At 43.6% G+C, this 25367-nt stretch overlaps 1 protein-coding gene across 4 annotated transcripts; it reads right to left on the bottom strand.

The window, feature by feature from the left end:
- Window positions 1–6926: 6926 nt before the first annotated feature.
- On the bottom strand, window positions 6927–25264 carry LOC108928829 (beta-1,4-mannosyl-glycoprotein 4-beta-N-acetylglucosaminyltransferase-like). Of its 4 annotated transcripts, none has more exons than XM_018742987.2 (3): window positions 24968–25264; window positions 8690–8918; window positions 6927–8504 (listed from the first exon to the last, which is right to left on the bottom strand). In XM_018742987.2, exons 2-3 carry the CDS (start codon window positions 8915–8917, stop codon window positions 7155–7157), a joined length of 1578 nt encoding a protein of 525 aa, XP_018598503.1. In that variant the 5' UTR covers window position 8918; window positions 24968–25264; the 3' UTR covers window positions 6927–7154. The 4 variants fall into 4 exon arrangements, with proteins under 4 accessions (XP_018598503.1, XP_018598506.1, XP_018598504.1 ...); XM_018742990.1 differs by lacking the exon at window positions 24968–25264 and adding an exon at window positions 24269–24330; XM_018742988.1 differs by lacking the exon at window positions 24968–25264 and adding an exon at window positions 23526–23730.
- Window positions 25265–25367: the final 103 nt, after the last annotated feature.

Below are 25367 nucleotides of genomic sequence, written 5' to 3'. Positions count from 1 at the left end.
GGTAGTGCGGTCAGAGGCGAGACTCAAACCTGCAACCTTTGAGGTTAAAGGCAACAGCTCTAACCTTTATACTACCAGCCGTCCCCACCTAACCTCCGTAGTTACGGTTTTCAGACTGGTGTGTTTTCCTCTCTTCAAGGTGAGCCTTCACTAAATGGTGCTTCACATCTAGTATTAAAACACATTCTCTGCTTCATTTATTTAGCGGAAACTTTTCTCCAAAGCAACTTCCAATAAACTCTATGTAGTGTTATCAGCCCACACACCTTATTCACCAAGGTGACTTACACTGCTAGATACACTACTTACAATGGGTCACTCATTCATACATCAGTGAAACACACACTCTCTCTGTCACTCGCACGCTATGGGTGAACCTGAACGGCATGTCTTTGGACTGTGGGAGGAAACCAGAGCACCCATGCAGACATAGGGAGAACGTGCAAACTCCACACAGGCTGAGTGGGGTTCGAACCCACAGCCTCTCGCACCACCCAGCGGTTGAGCACTGTGTCACTATGCCACACTTGTTTGCAGCAGTGCATTTCCAGAAGGCTCCCTGGATGTGTTCTTATGCTCCCCCACAGCCAGTTATCATTATAGACCACAACTAATTAAAACACACTTAAGAAGTCTTGCACATAGGAGATGTAAATGTGAACAAGAAAGCCCATTGCTGTATATCCCACAATGCACCTAGGCCTTTCAATTACTGAGGTGTGCGGTTGTTCGCCGAGCTTGGCATTTAGGTTGCAAACCTTTCATCGCCAGTCGAGGTGACATCATCAGTGCGCAAGGATCAAGGACGACATACATTCAATATGGACAATGGAGAAATCTTATCCCAGGCAGATACAAAACATTCGAGGGAGTTCCTTGAGGCCTGGTACTCTTCAGTCAATTCCATAAACAAACATATTGATCTGAACCCCATCTACGAGTCAATACGATGCAAGGACCAACGAGGGCCTAACCGGTATCGAAGCGGTTCCGGTTAGAAACCGGCAACCGACCAATCAGAAATCAGAAGAACCGCTCATGTTCAAGGTCACATGAAACCAACCAATCACATCCAAGCTTCAGGCAATCCCACCCATCAAACTACATATAAAAGAGGAAGCATCCAACACAAATCACACAACTTGCGCACTGATGATGTCACCTTGACTGGTCATGAAACGCTTGCAATCTAAATGCCAAGCTCGGCGAACAACCGAACACTTCAACCATCAACCCGAGCTACGAAGACCACCAATATTCTGTATGATGTTCAACTTTCAATTACTGTGCACAAAAGTTGTAACAGCCCTGGAGGAGGGTTGTCTCTAGGAGTCTCCTGCACCCTGGCTGTAAAAGCCTCATTAACTCCAAGCACCAGTTACACGAGACTCATCAAGCACAAGCGGTCATGGAAACACGTCAGAGCCCAGCAGCAGATGACTTCCCTGCATCACAGTAAATCTGTCAACATTGTAATTGGAGTTGCGCCAGCATCTCAGACTAATTAAAAAAAAAATATTTACCAGATGGCTACAGTGCATCTCAGAGTAATTAAAAAAAAAAAATATATATATATTTGCCAGATGTCTTTTCCTGCATCAGTTACAATGAGACCCCCGTGGGTGCTTCAGAAAGTAGGATAGCCCCACTAGCAGGCTGGATTTTGGAGAAATGCCCAGAAATATCTGGTTTTTAACAAAAACTTAAAATTCAGTTTTTTTTCATGATTATGCAATTATGTTATCTGGTAAGCAAAGTGATCCCGCTAAGCGAAAGACCTCACTCGTCCCATTTTGTGCGCGTTTGTGTTCTGCGTTAAAACTACTGCCTGGGCCAGTAGAAACTAAGAGTTGAAGGTTGCCAGTTCTGTGCCCATCTTGCTGCACTACAGCAGGAATACTGCGTTGTATAAATGGGTAAGCCGTTGCAAGTAGTTCAGCACACAAACCAAAAACACACCTAAACAATGATCTCAGAAGGAGCACTGTTGTAGAACATTGGAGCAAGGTAATTAACCATAATTGTATTAGTGGAAAACCTATTGATATAAATGGATGGAGCTGCAGGTGAGCTCACATAAATGCATCTCATGAGAAACAACTGGAATAATTTCAATAACTACATGCTCAATAACCGTACAGGACCAGGTGGTTGCGTAGCGATTAGAGCTGCTGCCTTTGGACCTAGAGGTCGCAGGTTCGAGCTTCACCTCCAGCTGTAGAACCCTTGAGCAAGGTAAAATTACCCAGCTGCATAAATGGGTAAATAGTTGGAAGTAGCTTTGGGGAAGTGTCAGATCAGTGACTAAATGTTCAGTTCAGCCCTTGTCTCACTGAAGCCATGAGGAAAAATGTGTTCATAGTGCCATCTAGCGGAAGTAGCCCCCCATCCAGCTGCTGGGCTCGCACCAGGGACCCTTGAGCAAGGGCCCCCTCCAACAACTCATTACATAGAGCTCAATGAACACCGAAAGAGAACTATCTTAAAAACCTAAGAAAAATCATTACTTGCCCTCAAAAGAATCACTCTGTTGAACAAGCAAGACCAAGCGGGCAGAAACGCAGAGAAACAATTCGGCACAACCAGTATTGAAAGAAGACCTTTAGTGGAGGTGTAAATTTTGCATATGCTCACCAGAAGGATACAGGCAAAAACACTCAGAAAGTTGGGAAAATTTTAATTTATTGTAGTTCTTCGTCATATAATCTTAAGATCAAAGTTAAAATACAGCCTTTCATAGAAAAACGTATCAACTAAACAAAGTACTATTTACAAACAAACACACACACACACACACACACACACACACACACACACACACAGAGACAGAAAACAAGACGGAATCCCCTTTTTCTTTGCCGACTAAGCAGCCATATGCTGCGAGAGGCTTGAAGCCTGTTAGAAGACACAGGCACATCTTAGGACACAATGTGTGTTTTTTGGTCACGAGGAGCTCAGTGAGTCTGATACTACAGGAGTGTATGCTGGATGGTGTCAAGATGCCAGTCAGACAACAGATACACAGAAAGGAATTCATTTAATTCCAGTTGTTCTAGAATACCCACTCCCCCCCTAAAATTACAGAATGGAGATCCAAATGTAGAGTGATGAATGTATATGTTTTAAAAGCCCATAAAGTGTCAATTTCACAGGTGGGTAAAGGTTTCCACCTCATCGGTCCACGATGGCAGAGCAGCGTCTTTGGACGCTGCTGGAATGTGGGGACCCCGCAGGGTTACCGTCGCTGCCGTTTGCACCACTACCAACGTTACTGCCAAGGTCAGGTCCGTATTTACAGGATAGGGTGTGGAATCCAGGGCTTCCTTTTCTTTTTGCTTGTCAACAGTTTCAGGTCAAAGCTTAACAATTGCTTGACCAGATTTAGAGCACCCCCCCCCACCAAGGGCTGGAGATGACCTCTTCAAAAATATCACGGGATCATTTCACAGCCAGAGCAGCAGCTGTGGAAAATTCAGCGTTCAACCATATCTATCTTTGGTTGCGGTGGATCTCAAATTTAAAACTGAAATGACATTTTACCAGGCAAAAAGAGGATATAGATGTGCATGCTGCAAGCTACAGGGTTGACATGGTAAGTTGGGGTTAATGCAAGTTGAGGCAGGATCAGCAGGAAAGGTTTTCTTGTTACCCCTTGGCATAAACAGGAGCATTTGTCATATATGAATCTCCATGTGTATTTTGCACTCTAATAATGCAAATTTCATGTTAAAATTCTGTATTTGCAATATTTATTCAGGGTTTTGCTCATTGCTGCCCATGAAAAGGTATAATAAAAATAAAGAGAAAAGGAAACACACAATGACAAACCGCCCTTGTGAGGATGCCAGACAACTGCTACGAAGTGAGCAAGTGACTCAAGTACCCAACTAAGCAGTAAAACCAAGTAATTTTCTCAGAAAGGAGCAATGAGAACGAAACCCTTTGACATTTTCATTGACCTCTTGCAACTACGTATGTGCGGCCATGGTCCCCTTTACACCGCAACATCCCGAGTGCTGTTTTTAAAAGCACGTACGATTAACACTTCTCAGCACAACCACCATGGGTGGCTGATGGCGTCATTCATTTAGATGAAAACCCCAAAATTTATAATGGGTCAGCCTAAACTGCTACACCTGGGAGTGAGTAACTTCAGGTGGTGAACTCCTCTTGCATACCACTCAGCCGGTTCTGACACACACGTACACGCGGACACAGCGGGCATGGTATTGGCAGTCAGTCAGTGCATGTCCACGTCTCGGTGTGTGTCGGTGCCTTTCCCTCACTGCATGCGTGTATCAGTGCAAGTCTGGAGCTCAGGCCATGTGCAAGTAAAGCTTCTCTCATTGGCTGATTACACAGGATACAATCACCACTTTATGCATACACCCCATTCCAGTCCCCTTAGAACAAAAACTAAATTTCATTATTGTATTACGAACACCTAATAATGACTAAGTCCTGAGGACTTTGTTAAAATATTCACATGGTCCCTTTCATAGCCATCAAGTATGTAATGATAAGATATCCTGCTCAGTAAATATCCTGCTTAAACACACAATTTAAAAAAGAAAAAAAGAAAAAAAAGCAATTTCACAAAAGTGACATCTTATCGGAAGAGTGCCGTACAATATGAAATACATGCAGAGAATAATTAACAAGAATGTATACAGTTTGAGTCAACATAATTTGATTTCCCAGCGCATTTGCAACAGAAAAGTCTCATCAGAGCAGTAATGGGATCTGACCAGTAGTATGTGTGTCAGTTAAGTTCCTTTTTTTAAATTCGGGAAAAGCTCAACAATAAATCAGAACTTGAACAAACTGCAGAACCACATCAGAAATGACAATTATTAACAGACAATGCACAAGAAGAGATTATAAATCTCTACATGATTCTTTGCATGAAATTTACTCCTTCGTGCTGGTCTAGAAAGCCATGACAATTGGAACAAAAAGAAAGGATGCCCGCACACACACACACACACACACACACACACACACACACACACACACACACAACTGGAATCTAAGAAACTAATGTTTCAGAGGCTGGAAGGCATATTAGAAGAGTAATCTGATATTCAACTGTTTCCATTGTCCGATTTTAAAGACCACATCACAAAATACTGTAACCAGGAATAAAAGGTTAAAAAGATGGAAAGTGAAAATAAACGTATCACTCAGCGACGACACTGTCACTGGTGATGTGAATCAGGTTTCAATAAAAGAAATAAATAAATAAAAATTGATTTGTCAGCTTAAGGCCTGACAGGGTGAGCTTACAAGCAGCGCTGGGAATATTTGCTAAGCAATTCCTCAGCCGAACACTTCATTCGCTTATAAAAAATAAATTCTCTCATTCACAGACTATTAGAATGACATCGGTAAATAATTTTTACAATGTTTTCACATCTACCATGTTTTTGTGTGTAAATTAACTTGCTCTAATCACCACTTAAGAAAACCTTCAGCTATAATGACAGATTCATAAGAAGGATCTGTGACAAGACTGTTCATTGATTTAGACATTCAGTCATTGAAACATATCACCCACAGTGAGTACATGATATCACACCAATGTTGGGAAAGGCAGTATTGTGAATGGATAAATTTCAGTCTAACAGATCTTTGGCAACAAATCAGGCTGTACAATCCAACAGCAGTTTATCCCAAATCTCTTGTGTTTATTTGAAAGCAATTTTTTTTTTTAAATTATTCTGTGTCACGACACCTCTTGAATAGAAATTACTAACTTTCCGCCTCCTTCAGTAGACACTCTTGCACTCTAAATTCAGTTAGATTCTTTTGTTCACATGACTTTACTGACAACTTAACCCAACCCTTTGCCATAAAAGTTACTGGAATTCTCAGGCCCCAACGTCTAATAGAAACCCAAGTTTTACAAGCAGGCAGCGTGTTACCGGAATGGGCTGCGTCCTGCCCTAGAATTCAACCCTCAGTCCACAACCAAAGCTATCATGCTGGGGAATAGGCGGGACAGAAGCAGCCACTTAACCGATTTTATAGGCCATTTTGAATTTCACATGGAAAACAATGAACGTGTGATGCACAGCATAAAGCTCAGTTATTATGAAATCAAAACAAGGCCCTTATAAATGGTCACCAGGATTCTGAGGAGGTTCCTGCAAAACACATTAAACATGGACACTCTCCAGGGGAGGGTGGGGTGATAGCACATTCCAGGCTCATTACAGTTTCTTCAGGCAACTTCTGGTGGAGCAAAATCACACCAAGAGTTGAAAGTGCACAGCCTTAGCAATTTACAAACTGGAAGTACAGTACTGCCTCCGAAGGGCCATGTCCCAGGGTCTCCATTCAAATTCCTATGGTGAGATCTTCACTCGACCTTATAGAGGGCATTAAAATGAAGCCTTAAAAAAGCTCTATGTTCCTCTTTTTGTTTTCCATGTTCCAGCCACAATGCTCCAAGCCAAACTGATCTGGCAGATAGGGGAACTTTACCAGCAGATCTGATTTTCATATCCATAGGTCCATTTTCCCACTCTTCCAGATAAAATATTAACAACGGTGTGAAGTTACTGGTCTGACTATTTTGTGAACGAAGCCCCTTGCGTTCCCTCTGCTTGGTGTGTAACGTTCACTTTCAGTGCATAATTACATCCAGTGCACGAAGCTTATTTCAAATTATATAAAAATGTTTCCTCCATCATGCCCTGCAACATCTGAATGGACACTACTAGCTCTATCTATCTGCATAAGCACAGACTCAGATTACACGTGTGTAACAAACACTAAAATTTAATCGCCCAAAATCTGACTTTTCTAGTCATGGTTCAGAACCAGGTCAGTGAAGAGGAAGAGTAGAGTGGGAAAGAAAGAGAAATAATAATTTAAAAAAAAAAATTCACAGGGAAAAAGCAACACCAGACATATATACATATTTTTTTTTTTTTTAAGATAGTGAGCAGCTGCCTGTAGGATTCCTACCATGTCAGCCTTCTCACCCTTAGATGCAAAGAACCAGGCTCAGCTAGGCAGGATAAAGACCACAATGAAGAAAGGGAATAGGAAGAGAGACATGTCACCCTTTAATTTAAACTGATGAACACATCCCTTTGATAGACAGCATCTCATATATGTTTACAACCAGTCCAACACTACCGCTCTATTCACTTTCCCTTCCTTGCATAGGGGTTCTCGAGCATGTAGCGATAGCGGTCATAGTTTTCCAGCAGGTACTTGGGGGCGTACATAAGCTCCTTGGGGTCAGAAGGGGGATATTCCTGTACAGTCCCATCAAACCAGCCCCCAGTTTGGATTAGTTCCCGGATGTATTTGAGGTCCCGCTTGTCCTCGTAATCTCCCCAGCGAGGGAAGTCGCCGTTCTGTGCCGAGATGAGCTTGTAGTAGATGCCTTCTGGGGGGAAGCACCAGGAGCAGTGCCAGCCAGCAAAGTGGACAGGGCTCCCTATGGACCATTGCACCAGGATGTGACCTGTGTCATTCTCGTACTTCCGGAAGCCCGGCATGGAGTAGTACTCTCTCCGCCTCAGCTTGATGCCATCGCAGTCATACACAGCAGCCAGCATTCCTACAGTGCACCCCGACACCACTTCAAGGGAGCCCAGTTGCTTCCAGAAGAAGCCATAGAGCGACTTGCGCATGTGTATTGCGAAGGGCTCTGTCCAGCCATCAAAAAGCTTGAGAAAGAGAACCCCCTCCTGAGCAGGAATCTCATCTGCATCGTTGATTATGAAAACATCATCTGGTCGCAGGTCTTTGATTCGGGACATACCGTTGCGAGTGAGAAAAGTGCGCAAGTAGTCGTCCGCGATCCACCCATCCTGCCGCCCGCCCTCCGGGAAGTGGTCTAAAAAGATGTAGAGGATCTTGTGCCGCACATAATCATAGGTTCCATTGAGGAGGAGGCGCAGAAAGTGCAGGGTCCTCTCCTCACCGTAAGCAGTGAAGTTGGACTCGCACACCAGAAACAGGTCCACTGCTTGAGCCAACTCATGGAAACGTGCATGGAGGAGGTCGAATTCGTGGTTGATGTTAATGGCGTTGATTATTCGACGGGGCACCTCTCTGGGCGTCAGCCTCTTCTTGGTAGGCAGATTGGAGTGGTAGACCATGGTTGGGACACCACAGTAAGGGCCATGCCAGCCTTGCCGACAGACACACTTCACTAGCCGCTTTCCCCTCTTGGCTTTGAAGTGTGATGTGCTAGATGCTTCCTGGTGCTGCAATATCCTTCGCTGGCTGGCCACAGTCGCACCGCTCTTGCCAGGGTGCTCCCTGGGGACGGCCATTTCAGTACCCTGCCGGAAGCACAGAGCCCCAGATTTTGTGCGGACAAAGTACGGAGTTTGGTCATCGTGGAGCTGGAAGCTTCGCCGATGGAGGTCCCCATGTAGGCCACTGGGATCTGGGAGAGTGAAAGCTGGAAGGTTTTTCAAGTCAAGCTTGGCTTGGGAAGCATTTCTGTGATTTTGCTGTTTTGCCATGACCTGCCACTCCTGAGAAATACAAAGAGACATCAGAAGCCCAACTGTTATTGACCATGCTCTGACTTGCATCTTACTCACCACCTTAACATTAAAGTGATTGCTACTGTTCTTATCCCAAAAGCATCTTCAATTCTACTCACTTATTCACCCATTCTGACCCAGGGTTGGAAAGGTACTCCCAGATGTGCACCTACCTTTGCACCCTGACCCTTAGTTTCACCGGACAGACTATTCTCCAGTGGAAAGGACTGCTCCCTCCAGAAGAATCCGGTCACCATGATGAAGGAGTTGATGTTGGGATAGGGGGCAGACAGCTCTCGCAACAGGGAGACGTAGTGCAGGGCCTTGTAGTAGTGCAAGAAGGAGATCACACAGAGGCCCACTGTGCAAAGCAAAAACACTCGGTAGCGTCGCATTCTCATCCTGCAGAGGGAAATGGGAAAACGGCAAGTTACGTTTCAGCAGCATTTTGAGGTCCATGCATAGTAAGTATTTATGAAATGGCAAGAAAAAGCCTTCCAAAGCAAAGAACAGTGAAGCAAAACATTACAATATTGTATCTCAAATGTTCCACCATTGCTACAGATTTGCAAACCGCACACCATTGGGACCGCGGTTTACAGTAAATTCATACACTATGTAAATTCAATTTTTGCATCCAATTCCAAAATTACACAAATGTTGGCTAGAAGTACATGAACTCAGAATACTCCTCCAAATACAGGGAAGATGGTATATATAAACTTAATTTCTCCGATTTACAGTTATATTACTTAAATTTACATCCCCCATTTGTGAATGTCAAGCAGCTGTCGACAGTGAGCAAAATATGTGACTAAGTGAGCAATTTCAAGCCATAAACTGAAGAATCTCATACACACACAGAGTCTGAAACTGCTTCACCCGAACGGTGTGGCAACAAGCCAGAGCCTAACCCGGCAGCACAGGGTGCTAGGTTGGAGGGGGAGGAGACACACCCAGGATAGGACGCCAGTCTGTCGCAAGGCACCCCAAGCGGGACTCAAACCCCAGACCCGCCAGAGAGCAGGTCCCGGCCAAGTCCGCTGCGCCACTACACCTCCCATAAACTGAATAATGAAATGTTTAAATTAAAAAAATTGTAGTGTCCATAAAACAAATTCTTGATTTAAAACATTTACGGTTAAGTGGAGAACACCTTTAAATTTTAAACATTACAATGCCTACTGTATGCTGGTACTCACAAATCACTTGTGGGAACAGAAAGATCAGATATAGCTGGGATATCAAAATTTTGCACACCAAGTTAAATGTTGCACTACAAAAAACACATTGCAGTTGGAATACAAGTCAGATGCACTTGGCACAACAAACAACTGTATCCAGCAGCAACGCATTCACTGGCTGTAGAGAGAGAATCCAACACAAAGCACTACTAGGATCCATCACTGCTCAGTTTAAACCAGGAGCATCATTGTGTCTACAACCCACCTGATACCGCTGCAGCAGAAAACCAATAAACCATAATGCAGATAACATTTAACGAGCTGAAAAAGGAACAAGAACCTGTGCATGAGCCCATTTACAGGAAGCACCCTTCCTAAAGTGCTGTAATAGCAATAACAGTGCTCAGGTCTCCAATAAATACACAAGAGGAAGAAGAAGGAAAAGAGGGGGGAGAGAAGAGAAAAAAAAAAAAAAAAAAAAAAAAAAAACACACTTGTGGACTTGGAGTCTGTATATCAGAAATTCATTTTGGGGTAAGAAATTAACAGAATTCAGAAAAGGGTAAGTTCACGTACTGCGTGCCCATAACACTATGTAACAGAATATCGTTTTTATAGACTACGTACTCATTTCTCGGCATCGTTTCTAATAGACAAATCTGTCTGCACTCCCGTTAAGTGCAGAAGGCACAGCTGCAAATGTATTTCTGATGTTTGAGGGAATAAGGGATGTGACAAAGGCGAGGGCAAATGACTCAGGCCAGTCCTGTGTTATCTCAGCCACTTCCGCTTTCGCACACTCTGTTTAACAACTTCATTTTTTTCCAATATTTATCTAAATGTTGCTTTCCTGTATGATGTAGGGCTTCCTTTCTTTACACAAATGTAAGGAATGTTGACCAGTTAATATACGGTAGGAATTGAATTGTGCTAAATCAACATCTTTGACTTCACTTTCAAAGAAAAGTGGCCCCACCCCATTAATCATACAAAAACACAGGGTCAGAACGTTCAAAACGCACAGACAAATGGAACTTAAGGGAGCGTTGCAAATTCCAGGGAGGGGAAGAGAGGGGAAAAAAAAAAAAAAAAAAAAAAAAAAAAAAACTGGAACCATGTCAATACTTCCATACAAAAAAACCATTTTACATCAGTTGAGCTTGTGACATACAGAATTACAAATAAGATTTTTTTTTCCTGTAGTTAAATATATATTGCTGATTCCAGAAACACTTTGTTCCATTTCATGTTAGCACACAAATGACTTCTGTAATCGTTTCAATCAACTTGTTCATTTTTAGTGGCTAAAAGTCCTCTTTATTTTATGGTGACGGTTGTGACCGTACACTTTGAATATGGACAGAACTAGGATTTCCAGCTTCCTCAATCACTGCAGTCAACTGCAGAAAGTTCTCGCCTCTCCCTTTCCCAAGCCTACTTGCAAGCCTTTGACTGCTTTATCGATGCCACTTCCACCGTGCGCTGTAACATATCTATGACGCAACTCTTCCATCCAACCTCACCAATGCAGGGTTGTCATCGGTGAGGCCGTGGACAACTTAAACATTCACACACTCCTATGGGTGTTCAGCTTGAGGTCAGTTCATTGCTTAGACACTGATCTGATGAAGCTTAAAGTCAAGGACTAACTTCCTTACAAGAAACTCCGTTTAAAACTACTACTAGTGGTACTGGAAGGACAAACTGCTATTAGAGTCACGGCCGGAATCTTTGTAAGCTGCTGATGTACACAATGGATTTAATGACGACCCCACACCGAGATGCCAGCTAACCTGACCAAAGTTCAAGTTCTACCTGCATCCTCTCCTGCCAGGCTATTGCTTGGATCTGCATGGCAGGAAAGGGCCTCAACATGCCACAGCGCTATGTTCTCATCTAGGTTGAGAGGGGAGGAGCTGAAATGCTCCTTAGAATCGTATTATACCCTTAGAAATAGACAGTCATAGACACTTTCTCCAGCTCAGCACACCATCCTCCACTTGAAATGTAGTCAAAGCAGCCATAAGAAACCAAAGCTTAAGTCTATGCCAGGATGCAACCCTTCCTGAAAAACCATAGCCCAAAAATTCAACCCAAAGCACAGCTGTCAGGTTACTAGCTGTCCCCCCCCCCCCCCCCCTCTCCCCCAGCACCAAAAATACTACAAAGATTGATATCAGGACTCCCCACAACAATGTAGAAGTTCCAAAATTGACAATCTGTAGACTGTGCCATCAGTTCATTTTCAGTTCAATTCAATTCATTTCTATAGAGCGCTCTTCTCACGCAGTGACACAGAGCGCTTTAACACAGGCATAAGGCAAGAAAAACAAACCCATCGGACAAAGAAACAAAAGACGACCTTTATTACAAAAGCCGAGGCTGAAAAGAAGCAAAGAGATCATGACTTTTGTTCATGTGAAAGATGCAAGTTTGACACAATGTATGTACTATGAGATGCAACAATACATGTCATGTTCAAAAACAAAATATGGCAATGCACATGTAGTACGGCTTTCAGAATAACTTCCAAACTAAATCTTAGGTGGTGCACTAGTCTGCCAGCCACAGCATCATCTTCATCTGTGGGGGGAAAAAAGATGCTTTGCAGGACTGAATATATAAATGATGGTCTCAAAGCTGAATTATTTAAAATCGCTTATTTACTTTTGTATATTTCTTTTTACATTTACTTAGTTAGCAGAGGCTTTTGTCCAAAGCAACTTCCCATGAACTCTATGTAGTGTTATCAACCCACACACCTTATTCACCGTGGTGACTTACACTGTTAGATACACTACTTACAATGGGTCACTCATCCATGCATCAGCACAATACTGTCACTCACACACTTTATTATGTTTAGAAATTGAAAAATGTTCACACAGATAAAACAAGGACAAAAGGTTGCAATATATCACAGGTATGATTACACTGAACTACCCAGAAAGGTGTCCAGAAAACTTTCCAGAACTCCTTTGAATAGCAATGCTGATTAAATGTTAATTTTCCCCAAGCAAACAAAAACGATTGTCATCCTCTTATTTACGGAGGGAATTTCAGCAGTAGACCATAGCAATAAAATACATTTCTTTACCATGTATGCCAGAGTAATCAGCCTTGTCCTACAAGTTTAAAATAAAAATTTAAAAGAAAGAAAAGTTTGTAGTTTAATACAAAAGAACTGGGCAAGTCCAAAGACACACTCTTCAGGTTCACCCATAGTGAGAGAGAGAGAGAGAGAGAGAGAGAGAGAGAGTGTGTTCCACTGATGTATGGATGAGTGACCCAATCATAGCAATTTAAGGCAAGTACCTTGCTCAAAGGTACTACAGTAGGAGGCGAAAATTGAACTTGGGCCCTTTGTGTTCAAAGGCAACAGCTCTACCTGCTGCACCTTTCACCAGCAACTTGTGTCAACTGAGGACCTACACAACCTTTGGTGCTGGCAGTCAGTACATACATTGGAGGCACCCAACAAATTAATTGGAGTTTTCAATGAGCACATCTTGGCTGATCAGACATTATTCCCCTGCCTTACAAAAGTAATTCGCTCCCAAAAAACACTTTTTGAGGTGAATTCCCAAACTGAAGACTTCATTACCTTAGTTTCAATGGTGAGAATGTTCCCTCTAGTGTATACCTCTTGCCTTGGTCCCGGTGATTCAGGGATAGGCTCCAGACTGTCACAACCCTGACCATGACAAGCACTTTGATAAAGTGTGTCAATGTCAGTATGAGGTGTGTCACTCGCTATGCACAAAAGAAAATTCTTAGAACTCTATTGCCTGGCTTGGTTGCTATGAAATTTCTCTTTCCCTTTCGAATGTCAGTCCAGGTAACTCTGTGTAAGACCTGGCCTTTTTACAAAACAAATAGTTAACGCGTGACTAGACGAACAAGAAAAGCTTCCCGGTTTAAGATGTGCAAAAAGAGGTAATACAGCCATTATGTTGAACTTTATAATGCCAAAGGCAGTGAAGATTAACCAAGAATGCCTGAACTTGGTACAGTATCACAAGTGTGTTTAAAAAAAAAAAAAAAAAAATCAAGGACAGACCTTAAGATCACTCTTGCCACCTGTACAGAAGGTATAATATGAAAAATGACAAATAAACCATCGTAGCTGCCGAGAAACCAGTTGCTGCTCCCCTGCGCAAGGTTGCTGCTCACTTGTGGAAGGTCATCTTGTTTCTTCGGAGGGGTGGTGGGGGGAAGGCAATCATGCAGCCCAAGCGTCTTCACAGAACTACTGCCTGTCCCCGAGTGAACCATGCTGCCAACTTCAAGTTGACAGAGTCCTAACTTCAGCATTACTATTCCAAAGGAAAGGTCTGTAGCCATCAACCCCAACCCACCCCAGAACGCACATTGCTGCCCTGCTATATGGCGATGTGCAAGCAGAGGCATCTTCCATCACAACTGACTCTACCAGACTTTCTGCATTATAGGCCAAAACCCACAGGTGTGGCCTGTTACACAATATGCCCCATTTCTTCACTCCTGGGTCCTGCTGTCGCCTCTCATATAGTGCTTTTTGCCCTTCTCTGCACCTACAACAGCTGCCACTATTGCCCCACTCACAAAACCCCACCTCCTTCACCTTCATCCTCCTCACCTGGTTTAAAAAAAAAAAAAAAAAAAAAAAAAAAAAAAAAGCCTTCTTTGTTTATGGGTCCTTCCCCACGCCACATCATTGTGGGAATCTTACGTTCACTCACGCTGACATGTAAAATTATTCCTTACGCCAAGCCAAAGTTTTTCCCCTTTTCCCAATAAGGGGAGGCATTTTAATTCCATGAAGAAAGTTAACACAGGTCTGCATTTGAGAGTTTAATGCCCTAACAGTGTTTTCTTCAAAAGGTGCAAACATGAGCTGGGAAAGCTTTGGACAAACCCGTCCAAAGTACCGTTTTCTCCAATTCAGCCTCCACCTAAATAGGAACTGTGAGGGAGCTCAGAGTTGCTCAAGTTTCTAAGTTCCTACAAAACACATCCCCGCCGCCCCCCCCATCTGTTTTCATGCGCTCTGATCATTATCAGAACTTGCCAGCTCATGTGGGTGGTGAGAGGTTTCTCAGCTTGTTTATGATCATACTGAGGAAGTAATTTTTGTATAATTTGAAATGCAAACACATGGCAGGAGTCACAATGAAGCCACTATTGATAGACATTCTCATCAACATATGTTGATGTCCATCACATACTGTACTCCAGACCCCTCACAACCAATGGTAGAGGTAAGAGGAGTCAAGGTTTTAACTGGTGTTTTGCACCAAGAACAATGCTAGTGACAGGACACAATGACCAGCTTTATAGTACATCATCACTGGAATCTATATTTCTTTTTTTAAAAAAAATCTGCACTTGGATTAACTGACATAAATGGACACACGAGACACACAAGCACAACTCATTTCAACTAACAAAAAAAAAAAAAACTGCCCATAAAAGTGAGCATATGTAACATTTTATCACCAAGATTCAGCGTTTATAGTCATCATGTGGTAAGTAACATGACCTAAGTGAATTTGGGAACTATTAAAGTAAACAACATGTTAAAGTTAAAGGCTACATTAAAAATACTGAGGATGTGGCAGTGTAAAAAGACCACATTTCTTTCAGACCGTAGACATTAAGCATTCATCGAGCTGATGCTTTTCCCGAAAGCAATGTGGAATATTTGCAACATGCCACTAACAAGCACACACCTGGCATCGCACCGCTGTTTCAACCCTTGCTTGACAATGAGAAAGGACTTACCCTGGGTTGAGACACATAAGAACCAAGAGTGTCCTCATCCACTTCTCAACACCTCGCCAAAGGTGCTAAGAATGATTGACGAATTTGCATGCAATTCCCATTAGTCTCCACCGCAAAACTTACGTATTCCTGAACTCCAAAACTGATGTTGAAATATCACTAAACTGTGTTAAAATGGACACAATTACTTCGGTATAACTGCTATCTTTACGAGCAAAGGTAGGTGCCCTTCCCTTTACTGTGTGTCTTTCAGCTGCTTTGCAGCCATAACATACTGCACATGTAAAGGCTCAGGGAGAAACACTGAGAATCTGGTGGGTTAGTTATGTTAATTCAACCTTTAATGCACAAAAAAAAAAAAAAAAAAAAAAAAAAAAATCCTTGTGTGTTTTGCATTGCTCCGTTGTACAGAATAGTGAAGGGCTACAGGGAGTTTAGTGTACTCTGTCTTGCACTGCAAGTCACCTTGGGTAAAAGTATCAGGTAATTACTACTGTGGCACGGGAGGAAGACTGTACTGTATATCTGTGCTTGTGCACAGACCACCACAGGTAGCAGACCATAAAAGTGCTACCATCTGCACATACTGAACAGGACACATGGACACACACATCAAGACCAACACCTACTTATCACCCTAGCACCTTTACATATAGGCCCAGTTACCATCAACAAAACATCTAGCATTGCACCACTTTAAACCCTTGCTTGGCAGCGAGGAACGACCTACCCTGGATTGAGACACACAAGAACCAAGAGTGTCCTCATCCACTTCTCAACACCTCACCTACATTTATTCATTTAGCTGATGCTTTTCTCCAAAGCGACTTATAATGCTAAGGTTACAATTATTACAGTTACAAGCTCACAATTATTTACCCATTTATACAGCTGGGTAATTTTACTGGAGCAATTTAGGGTAAATACCTTGCTCAAAGGTACTACAGCCGGAGGTGAGGATCGAAGCTGCGACCTTTGGGACCAAAGGCAGTAGCTCTACTCACTACGTTACCAACAGTCCAACGTAACCTAAGAGTTCCTGAATAGAGACCATTGAACCCAGAAATCCTGAGTCAGTGTCCTCTTTAACCGTGAACCATTACATTTGTCACAGTAGCACCAAGACCCGGGACAACAGTGGCTTGAGCGCCATGGACAACATGCCTCTGGGCCACCCTATGGCCATGCAACTGCAGCGAACCATGCAGAATCAACAACAAGAGGCAGCTGCTATTTTTTTTGGGGATAAAATGTGCACCACAACCAAAATAATCATTGCATGTTGCCTTGGAGACTAGATCATCTGATAAATTAATAAACATGAAGCACTGCTCAGCTGTTGGAAGGCACACACACACAGGCTGATACCACTTGTCCCAAGTGGGGTCGCGGTGAACCGGAGCCTAACCCGGCAAGACAGGGCACAAGGCTGGATGGGGAGGGGACGCATCCGGGACGGGACGCCAGTCCGTCGCAAGGCAACCCAAGCAAGACTCGAACCCTAGACCACCTGGAGAGCGGGACCCGGCCAAACCCACTTTGCCATCGCACCCCCCTTGGAAGGTATGCAAAAACCAAATTTGGACCTTGCAAATACTAAAATGTCTTGTAAGCCGATGTACAGGTACAAAGGGAAACTCCTGGTGAAGTTGAATTTTCCTAACTCAAATGGGTGTATCTCAGGGTAGGACTGCAGTGACTGAGCTGAGCGTAACTGAAAACAGTGGTGGGCAAGCACAATACTCAACTAAAAAGTTGCTTTCAAAATAATATTTCGAAGCATTCGCCTATAACTTCTTTACTTGGCTGAAATTATCAAATTACTTGTGCATTAAAGCAACTGATTTAAGCAATATTAACATCTACAACAGAGACGCAACTTCTCAGAAAATTAAATCTGTTGTGCAAATCAATAAACGAGTACAAAACACGAACATAAAATATGTCAAAACAAAAACAGAACACACTCCAACACCGGCAGCAAAAGTAATGTAATCTTTCGTTGCCTTTTGTGGAATACAATGTGTCAAACAAAATCAGACAGCTCAAAATCTAATTCCACTCCATCACATAAGCAAAAACTTGTTTCCACGTTATAAGTACGCACATTCAGAGCAGTTTGTCAGCTAGGGCTCCATAAATACAGTATAGTCTCTAGGTTGTAAAACCACCCTCGGTGTGTGTAGTATTTCTCACTCATATGTCAACATTTGTTATTATGCAATGTAAATTTATACTAACTCGCAATGTAGAATGGGTATCAATTTTGTTCCAGCAGTATACGGTGCTACAAGCAGGCTATATAGTTGCCATTATCTGGAAAAAAAAAAAAAAGCTGCAGGGAAGGGGGGGGGGGGGGGGGGGGGGGGGGGAGTACTTTAGCAAGGAATACAAATCAGCAGAGAGTCAGGACTTTGATTCCTCCCCCCCCCCCCTTTTCCTCCATCCAAATTCTGCTAACGGAATATTAAGATATACCCAACCAAAAACAAATCGCGTGTTCCTTCAGTATGGTCCATGAAAGCAGCAGGAGTAAAAAGGAAAGGTGCTGTGAAGATGCTGCAAGGCCATGAGCAGGACATCTGACTCTCACAAGTGTAGGCTGCACTTTCATATGTATGAATGACACATGAATAAACACAATATTTGACATTAATACATTTTGTAATACTCTAGAGTGGTTATAAGCAGACATCACTAGACCAAACCTCTACAACTTTGAGATTTGTGCCATTTCATGAGCATCTTAAGTAGGTCTGACCAGTGAGGAGACCAGGACTGCCAGGTCCAGAAAAATTGGTGGACACAATTAACCCTAACCCACCTACCTGATGACATGCATTACATGATGGTGGGAGGGGCAACAGGATTTTTTTTTTTTTTTTTTTTTTTGGGCTTTGAAGAGGCATGAATTATAGGATTGGCACAGGGACCACTGAGCAGGACTGGTAGGCAGAAGAAAAAGGACAGTAAGGAGGATGGAAATGCAGGATTCCCTACAGGTCCAACCATGGTGCAACAGCCAGTTTGTGGGGGGGAAACACTCCTTTTCAAGGATGTTAACCAAATGAACTCATGTGCAGAGTGACAGACCTCCACTTTGCAAAGAATTCACCCAGTCTGCACCCCATTAGTCCCCTTATTTCGGAACTGTGACCTGAGGTCAATGGCGAGTAGAAACCGACCATGGCAGGGGAACATGCTCCCATTTGTAAAGATCGATGGAATTTTTTTTTTTTTTTTTTAATTCATAGCCCTAACCCAGTTCCATTTCACTGTGCCTGGCATATCTGTCAAAGCACGGATTATGTCAGGCACAGTGAAATGCAACTGGATCATCTTTGCTCTACTCTACGCAAGGAGCTTCCCAGCATGCACTGCCAGGCCCTCGGTAACATCAACTCAACAAGACTTCCTGTTTCATTATCTGCACTCACAGTGGCCTGGGAGCATGTAAATAGTTCGAAACCTACAGAAGCGAACAGCACATGAAAAGTATGATTTGCTTGCTACCATCTGATAGTGTTACTCTACCAAAGCACTTTGACACTGAAACCCAAAAAGTAGCATGGTGATTAGAGCTGATATATGCACTCAAAAGTAAATTTGAATTCACACCTCCTGGTGTAGTACCCCTCAGCAAGATACCTATCCTGAATTCATGGAGTAAAAATAACCCGGCTGTATAAACGGGTAAATCATTCAGTAGCTTAGCACTGTATTCGCAGTCATGCAAATACATAGTCATGTGAAAAAGAAAGTACACCCTCTTTGAATTCTATGGTTTTATGTATCAGGACATTAAAAAAAAAAAAAAATCTGGTCCTTAGCAGGTCTTAATCAGGTAAATACAACCTCAAACGAACAACACATGACATATTTCACTGTGTCATGATTTATTCAACAAAAATAAAGCCAAAATGGAGAAGCCATGTGTGGAAAAACTAAGTACATCTTATGATTCAACAGCTTGTAGAAACACCTTTAGCAGCAATAACTTGAAGTAATTGTTTTCTGTATGACTATCAGTCTCTCACATCGTTGTGGAGGAATTTTGGCCCACTCTTCTTTACAACGTTGCTTCAGTTCATTGAGGTTTGTGAGCATTTGTTTATGCACAGCTCTCTTAAGGTCCCGCCACAGCATTTCAATCGGGTTGAGGTCTGGACTTTGACTGGGCCATTGCAACACCTTGATTCTTTTCTTTTTCCAGCCATTTTCTGTTGTAGATTTGCTGGTGTGCTTGGGATCATTGTCCTGTTGCATGACCCAATTTCGGCCAAGCTTTAGCTGTTGGACAGAGGGCCTCACATTTGACTCCAGAATACTTTGGTATACAGAGGAGTTCATGGTCAACTCAATGACTGCAAGGTGCCCAGCTCCTGTAACTGCAAAACAAGCCCAAATCATCAACCCTCCACCACCGTGCTTGATAGTTGGTATGAGGCGTTTGTGCTGATATGCTGTGTTTGGTTTTTCGCCAAACGTGGCGCTGTGCATTATGGCCAAGCATCTCCACTTTGGTCTCGTCTGTCCAAAGGACATTGTTCCAGAAGTCTTGTGGTTTGTTCAGATGCAACTTTGCAAACCTAAGCCGTGCTGCCATGTTCTTTTGAGAGAGAAGAGGCTTTATCCTGGCAACCCTTCCAAACAAACCATACTTGTTCAGTCTTTTTCTAATTGTACTATCATGAACTTTAACATGCTAACTGAGGCCTGTAGAGTCTGAGATGTAACTCTTAGGTTTTTTGCAATTTCTCTGAGCATTGCACAGTCTGGCCTTGGGGTGAATTTGCTGGGACGTCCACTTCTGGGAAGATTGGCAACTGTCTTGAATGTTTTCCACTTGTGAATAATCTTCCTCACTGTAGAATGATGGATTTTAAATTGTTTGGAAATAGTCTTATAACCCTTCCCAGGTTGATTGGCAGCAACAATTGCTTCTCTAAGATCATTGCTGATGGCGTTCCTCCTTGGCATTGTGTTACCACACACCTGAATGCTCCAGACCAGCAAACTGCCAAAACTTCTGCTTTTATAGAGGTGGTCACACTTTCTGATGATTAATTAATCAGGGGAATTTGATTAGCAGGCATATGTTGGTACTTACTGCTTCCATAGGATTTAAGAGGGTAAGGGTGTACTTAGTTTTTCCACACATGGCTTCTCCATTTTGACTTTATTTTTGTTAAAAAAAATCATGACACGGTGAAATATGTCATGTGTTGTTGTTCATCTGAGGTTGTATTTACCCAATTAAGACCTGCTAAGGACCAGAAAATTTTTTATTATGTCCTGATACATAAAACCATAGAATTCAGAGGGTGTACTTTCTTTTTCACATGACTGTAAATGCCAATCATCGAAAACCAATAAACAAATGCCCTTATGTCCACCTGAATGCATTTCATTCTACTAAAAGGAAAAGACGTTACGGGAAGTGCATAAAACAATATTTTTTAAAAAAAAAAAGGTAGTTTGCACACCGTGCCATTTGCACAACCAGGCCAGCAGAGCCCATATACACCATAGCGCAGACAAGGCAGTGATCGCACAGCTGTCTGTATTTTTGAGCTCCCCATGGGCTTAGTTTGCGGCTACAGCCCTGGGTTCAGGTGTGCCTGAAGTCACACGTGGCTCAGAAGCCCCTGCCAGTATCATCTCAGCCAGGCCCTATGGCTCATGCGCCATGGAGACCTTCAGAACATTTGTTCCAGAAATCATTCCACCTCCACTGAAACCCCTCAAAGAGAAAAAAGGGAGGGAGGGAGCCGCATGGAATCAAAACAGTACCTACTCAATCAGCTTTTCCACAGCAGATAGATAATGCTTTGTGTTGGAGCTCTGCACCCACATCCAGACCATTCCTCTTACAGAGCCTGAGGTAGAGATGCACAGCGAGGAACTGCATCTCTCACATATATCCCAGTGCATCTGCTTTAATACTTAATCCTCAATAACTGTTTCAGTGATTCGTGCGGCACTACTAATGTTCTCTGGCAATCTGTCAGTCAGTGTTGTGCTGTTTTATTAAGTTATCAAATCTTACATCCAGCTATCATCCAGCTGTGAAACATAGTATAACATGGAACATTTGTCTGGCATGTCAGAATTAACCATATGGGTTATTCCCCCTTCACCTCATCCAGGCACGCAGGTCTGTCTCCTCTCGGTTCACTCATCATCCGTCAACTCGTGGTGGGTTGTGCCATTTAAAAGGAGGAAGTTTCCTTTTAGAATTACTGGTCTTGTTCCACTGAGCTAGGAACCCTCACAAAAACAAAACCCTACCCCTCCACCTTGCTCTCCACGTCTAGGAGTGTCTGCTTCACCGGCGCTGCAACTCACAGCTCTCGTCTTACAAGGTGCCAGGGATAACTGCAAAGGCTGAACGACCAAGAAGGGAAGTGCTGCTTGGCATGATAAGGAACAGACAAACCACAGACAGACACTGACAGAATGGGAGTTTCACCTACTGCAAGTGTGAACAATGTAACGACCCGCATTACTGTGTGTTTGGGCAGGAAGATTTGTTTATTGTAAAAAGCTGAATAATGGGTAAAAAGAAAGAAGGTTCAACCACTAGGGCGACTTACGGGGAAAATGATGGGCTAACCATGGTTGTCAGTGGGGAAAAAAAGAGAGCCTGAGGGTACTAAGCAGGCTGGGAGGGCTGGCTTCAGGTGCAGGTCCTTGAGGAAAGGGGGTTCTCGGACCGAGAGCAAAATTTCCCTGTGTTCCGGCGTTCAAATAAATGTTCAAAATGAACGCTGCCTGTACATCCTTCTCGGCCCCATCCAAACCCAGAGCGTCGCGTGCCACAACACATTCAATCTCCTCGCGAACGGCACGCCAAATTAACAAACTGCTTTAAAGCGAAAGGCCCTCAAGAGCAACCGAGAAAGCAGAACACACACCAGAGAGGCTTCAAAGTTACAGGAAGTGGTGTGCCCATGCCCTCACACAAGTATTTGCGGGTGAGCACGAATGTCACAATGTTTACAGCGGGCTTGCAGAAAATTAATAAAACAGTACTTATATACCACATTTATTCAGATAAATATATACTTCTGGTCACAAATAGTGTTGAAATTGATGTTTGTTACAGCTCTCCCATAAATTGGGTCTCCTGTATACATCAGAGAACCAGTATGACACCAAAAACACAGGACCACTTTATAGGTCTGCACATATACTGTAGAATAAAAGTTCCATAGCCAAATGTTTCTATACAAAAAGACAAAGATTATATACAAACATAGAGATGCGGTGGCACAGCGTGTAAAGCCAGTACCTCGCAGCTCCTGAGCAGCTTGGTAGGCATGGGGTTCAAGTACTGCTGAGGGTGTTGGCACCCCAGACACACGTACAGAAAGCAGCACATCCACCGTCATGTCCGAACATGACAAAGACTGCATGACAATATGCAGTCTACCATACACAAATCTGAAGAGACTGGAAACAGCTACACCGTACATCAAAATACATTGCAACCCAAACCTTGAGCTCAACCGCATCTCTAATTTTAATGCCAACACCGAACTCTTTGCCTTGCCTACAAAGCCAAAAAACATCCGTGTAACGCATTTGACGTTGTTTCATTGCCTTCTTTTGCAACTGGCAAACCGTATGTCCTGAACTCAAAATCCCACCAAAAGGCGTTTGGTACATTTGAGGTAGTGTTACAAAGCTTCCCAAAGCATTGCATTTTAAATTAATCTGGACTTTCACTGGCACAACTTCGATAAACATAACGCATTTGAACAATTGAGATTAGAAACATGCAAACGTATTTTCTACAAGATGTACGTCGCTTTGGAGAACGAAAGAGTCTGCTAAATGAATACACGTAAGACTAAAACATACAAGGCACTCAATTTCTTTTAAAATCCAAACCCCCTGAATGTTGTACAAAGGAAGTTAACAACAAGATCCCTACACACAACACATAGGCACATATATGACAATAAATACAAGCTGGAGTAATACCAAGACAGAGGAAGATGTTCACAAGACACTCAAAGGATTAACACCCAGATGCTTATAAGATCTGATCACTCACTGTATGTCAGCAGAAGTGCTACGGTCCTCCACCTCTGGCCATTTGGTCACATTCACAGCGGTCCAAAATCGAAAGCCTCCAGATTCTCAGTTTTGGCTCCAATATAGAGGAACGAGCCCCCTTTCTCCCTCAGAACCGCACAATCCCTTTCAGCATTGAAGAAGGATCTCAAAATAAATCTTTCTCAGACCCACTTCTCTTCTGATCCAACAGCTTCGTAACTGTACATCACACCATGTGTCACCACCAACAAACTTTGGACTACCTACACTCAACCACACGTACTAGACTCATCACTAAAGGCAGCTATGTGGGTAACGTACAAGCAAGAAGAGCGGTACTAGACAATCTAACCGCATCAGCAAAAGCATGCCTGCATTTATAGCTGCTTGTGAAACGTACTTCTGCTTACTCCGAACTGAAAGTCTCATGGGAGAGAGCATCTACTAAATGAAAAAACATACAAGATGATGCAGCTATTCCGGTTTAACAGTCCGTTTTTCCACCTTCCACACAAGTCCTCCACAGAGAGACTTCGCAAACCGACCGTACGTATTAAGCAAAAAAGATTAACTTCTATGAAAGCAACACAAAAAGAGAGGGGGAAAAAAAAAAGCTGTTGAGATCAGCTATACATGAGATGCAGCCGTCACGACGCCGCATAACCGGGCCTGAAAGCCTCTTTGAAAACCGGTTGCTCGAAGTCCACGGCCTGTGAGATTCGAGCTCAGATGCTCACTGACCTCGCAGGAACTTCACTTCCGATCTGTGATTCTCAGACGTCAAACCATCCCCGTGCCACGCGGTGGAACCCTTGAAGGGAGAACCCACCATACACCTGGAAGACATTTGCACCAAGAACCATGCTCTAGTACTTTTGTGCCTAATGATCACATTTCAATCACGGTCTTGTTAGGGTTAATGACCATGTTAGGGAGGAAACAGGTGCGGTACACTTGACTCCATGGCATGGTTTGATCCCTGGCTGGGACTGTACCAATACCAGCTCCATCACCAAACCCTCAAGAGGAGCAGAAACTCACACAAAGGGCTGTTCTAGATGGGAGGCGGGGGAAAAAAAAAAAAAAAAAAACAACACACACCCACTCACAAAAACACAAGAGCAAGAATGCACTTGGAAAGCACTGCACCGACTGAGAAATGAAGAAGAGAAAGAAAGAAACATAATGAACGCGCACAGTCACGGTGGAATCACTGCAGGGTTTCGCTCCAAGGACCTCATCAATTTAAAAGCGCACAGTGACAGTGGGTTTATTACTACTACCCGACACGTTTTTACCTGCATTTGTGGATTTTTTTTCTTTCCTCGCACGTAAAAATTGCGCTAAATTAAACCAGACACGTAGAACATGGCTCGAGCGCGTTTTCGTCGCGGCTGTGTTTTGCTCGGACCGCCGGCATGATCGATTCGGCGCTCTTACCCATCGCCCGTGGGGCTTCACATGGCCGTTCCGGGTACGAAGTCGCTCGTGTTTCCTGCTAGAGAGAGGAGCAGCCGCCGACAGCCCCGTTTTGGGCGCTGCAGCTCCACCGAGCGCCGCGCTCCCCGCAGCGCACTCATAGCGCTCGCCGCACCGTCTCCGGGTCCGACGTCCAGCGGCTACATGGGGGGTCGGGCTTTCCGCGCGCTCAGAGCTCCGTCACTCCTTGTTGGAATCCGTGCCTTTCGGGGCCCCCGCTGCCCAGCAGCACCCTTTTGGCGTGTGTTACCGAAGAAGCTCCGCTCGGTGTGCGCGAAAAGAAGGGGAGGTGCCGCACCCCCTCCTCCTCCTCCTCCTCCTCCTCCCCCCACCGCCGCAGTGGAGGAGCGCGCGGACTGAG

This window comes from Scleropages formosus, chromosome 3 (assembly GCF_900964775.1).
Source record: "Scleropages formosus chromosome 3, fSclFor1.1, whole genome shotgun sequence".
NCBI lineage: Eukaryota > Metazoa > Chordata > Actinopteri > Osteoglossiformes > Osteoglossidae > Scleropages > Scleropages formosus.
Note: the sequence above shows the minus strand (reverse complement) of the source record. Positions and strands in the feature narration are given on the sequence as shown.

Bases quoted from the DNA above. Each gene is read 5' to 3' on its own strand.
- LOC108928829 (XM_018742987.2), bottom strand. From the start codon at position 8,917: ATGAGAATGCGACGCTACCGAGTGTTTTTGCTTTGCACAGTGGGCCTC. The intron at 8,505-8,689 runs GTAGGTGCACAT...TGTATTTCTCAG, and splicing joins CTAAGGGTCAGGGTGCAAAG to GAGTGGCAGGTCATGGCAAA.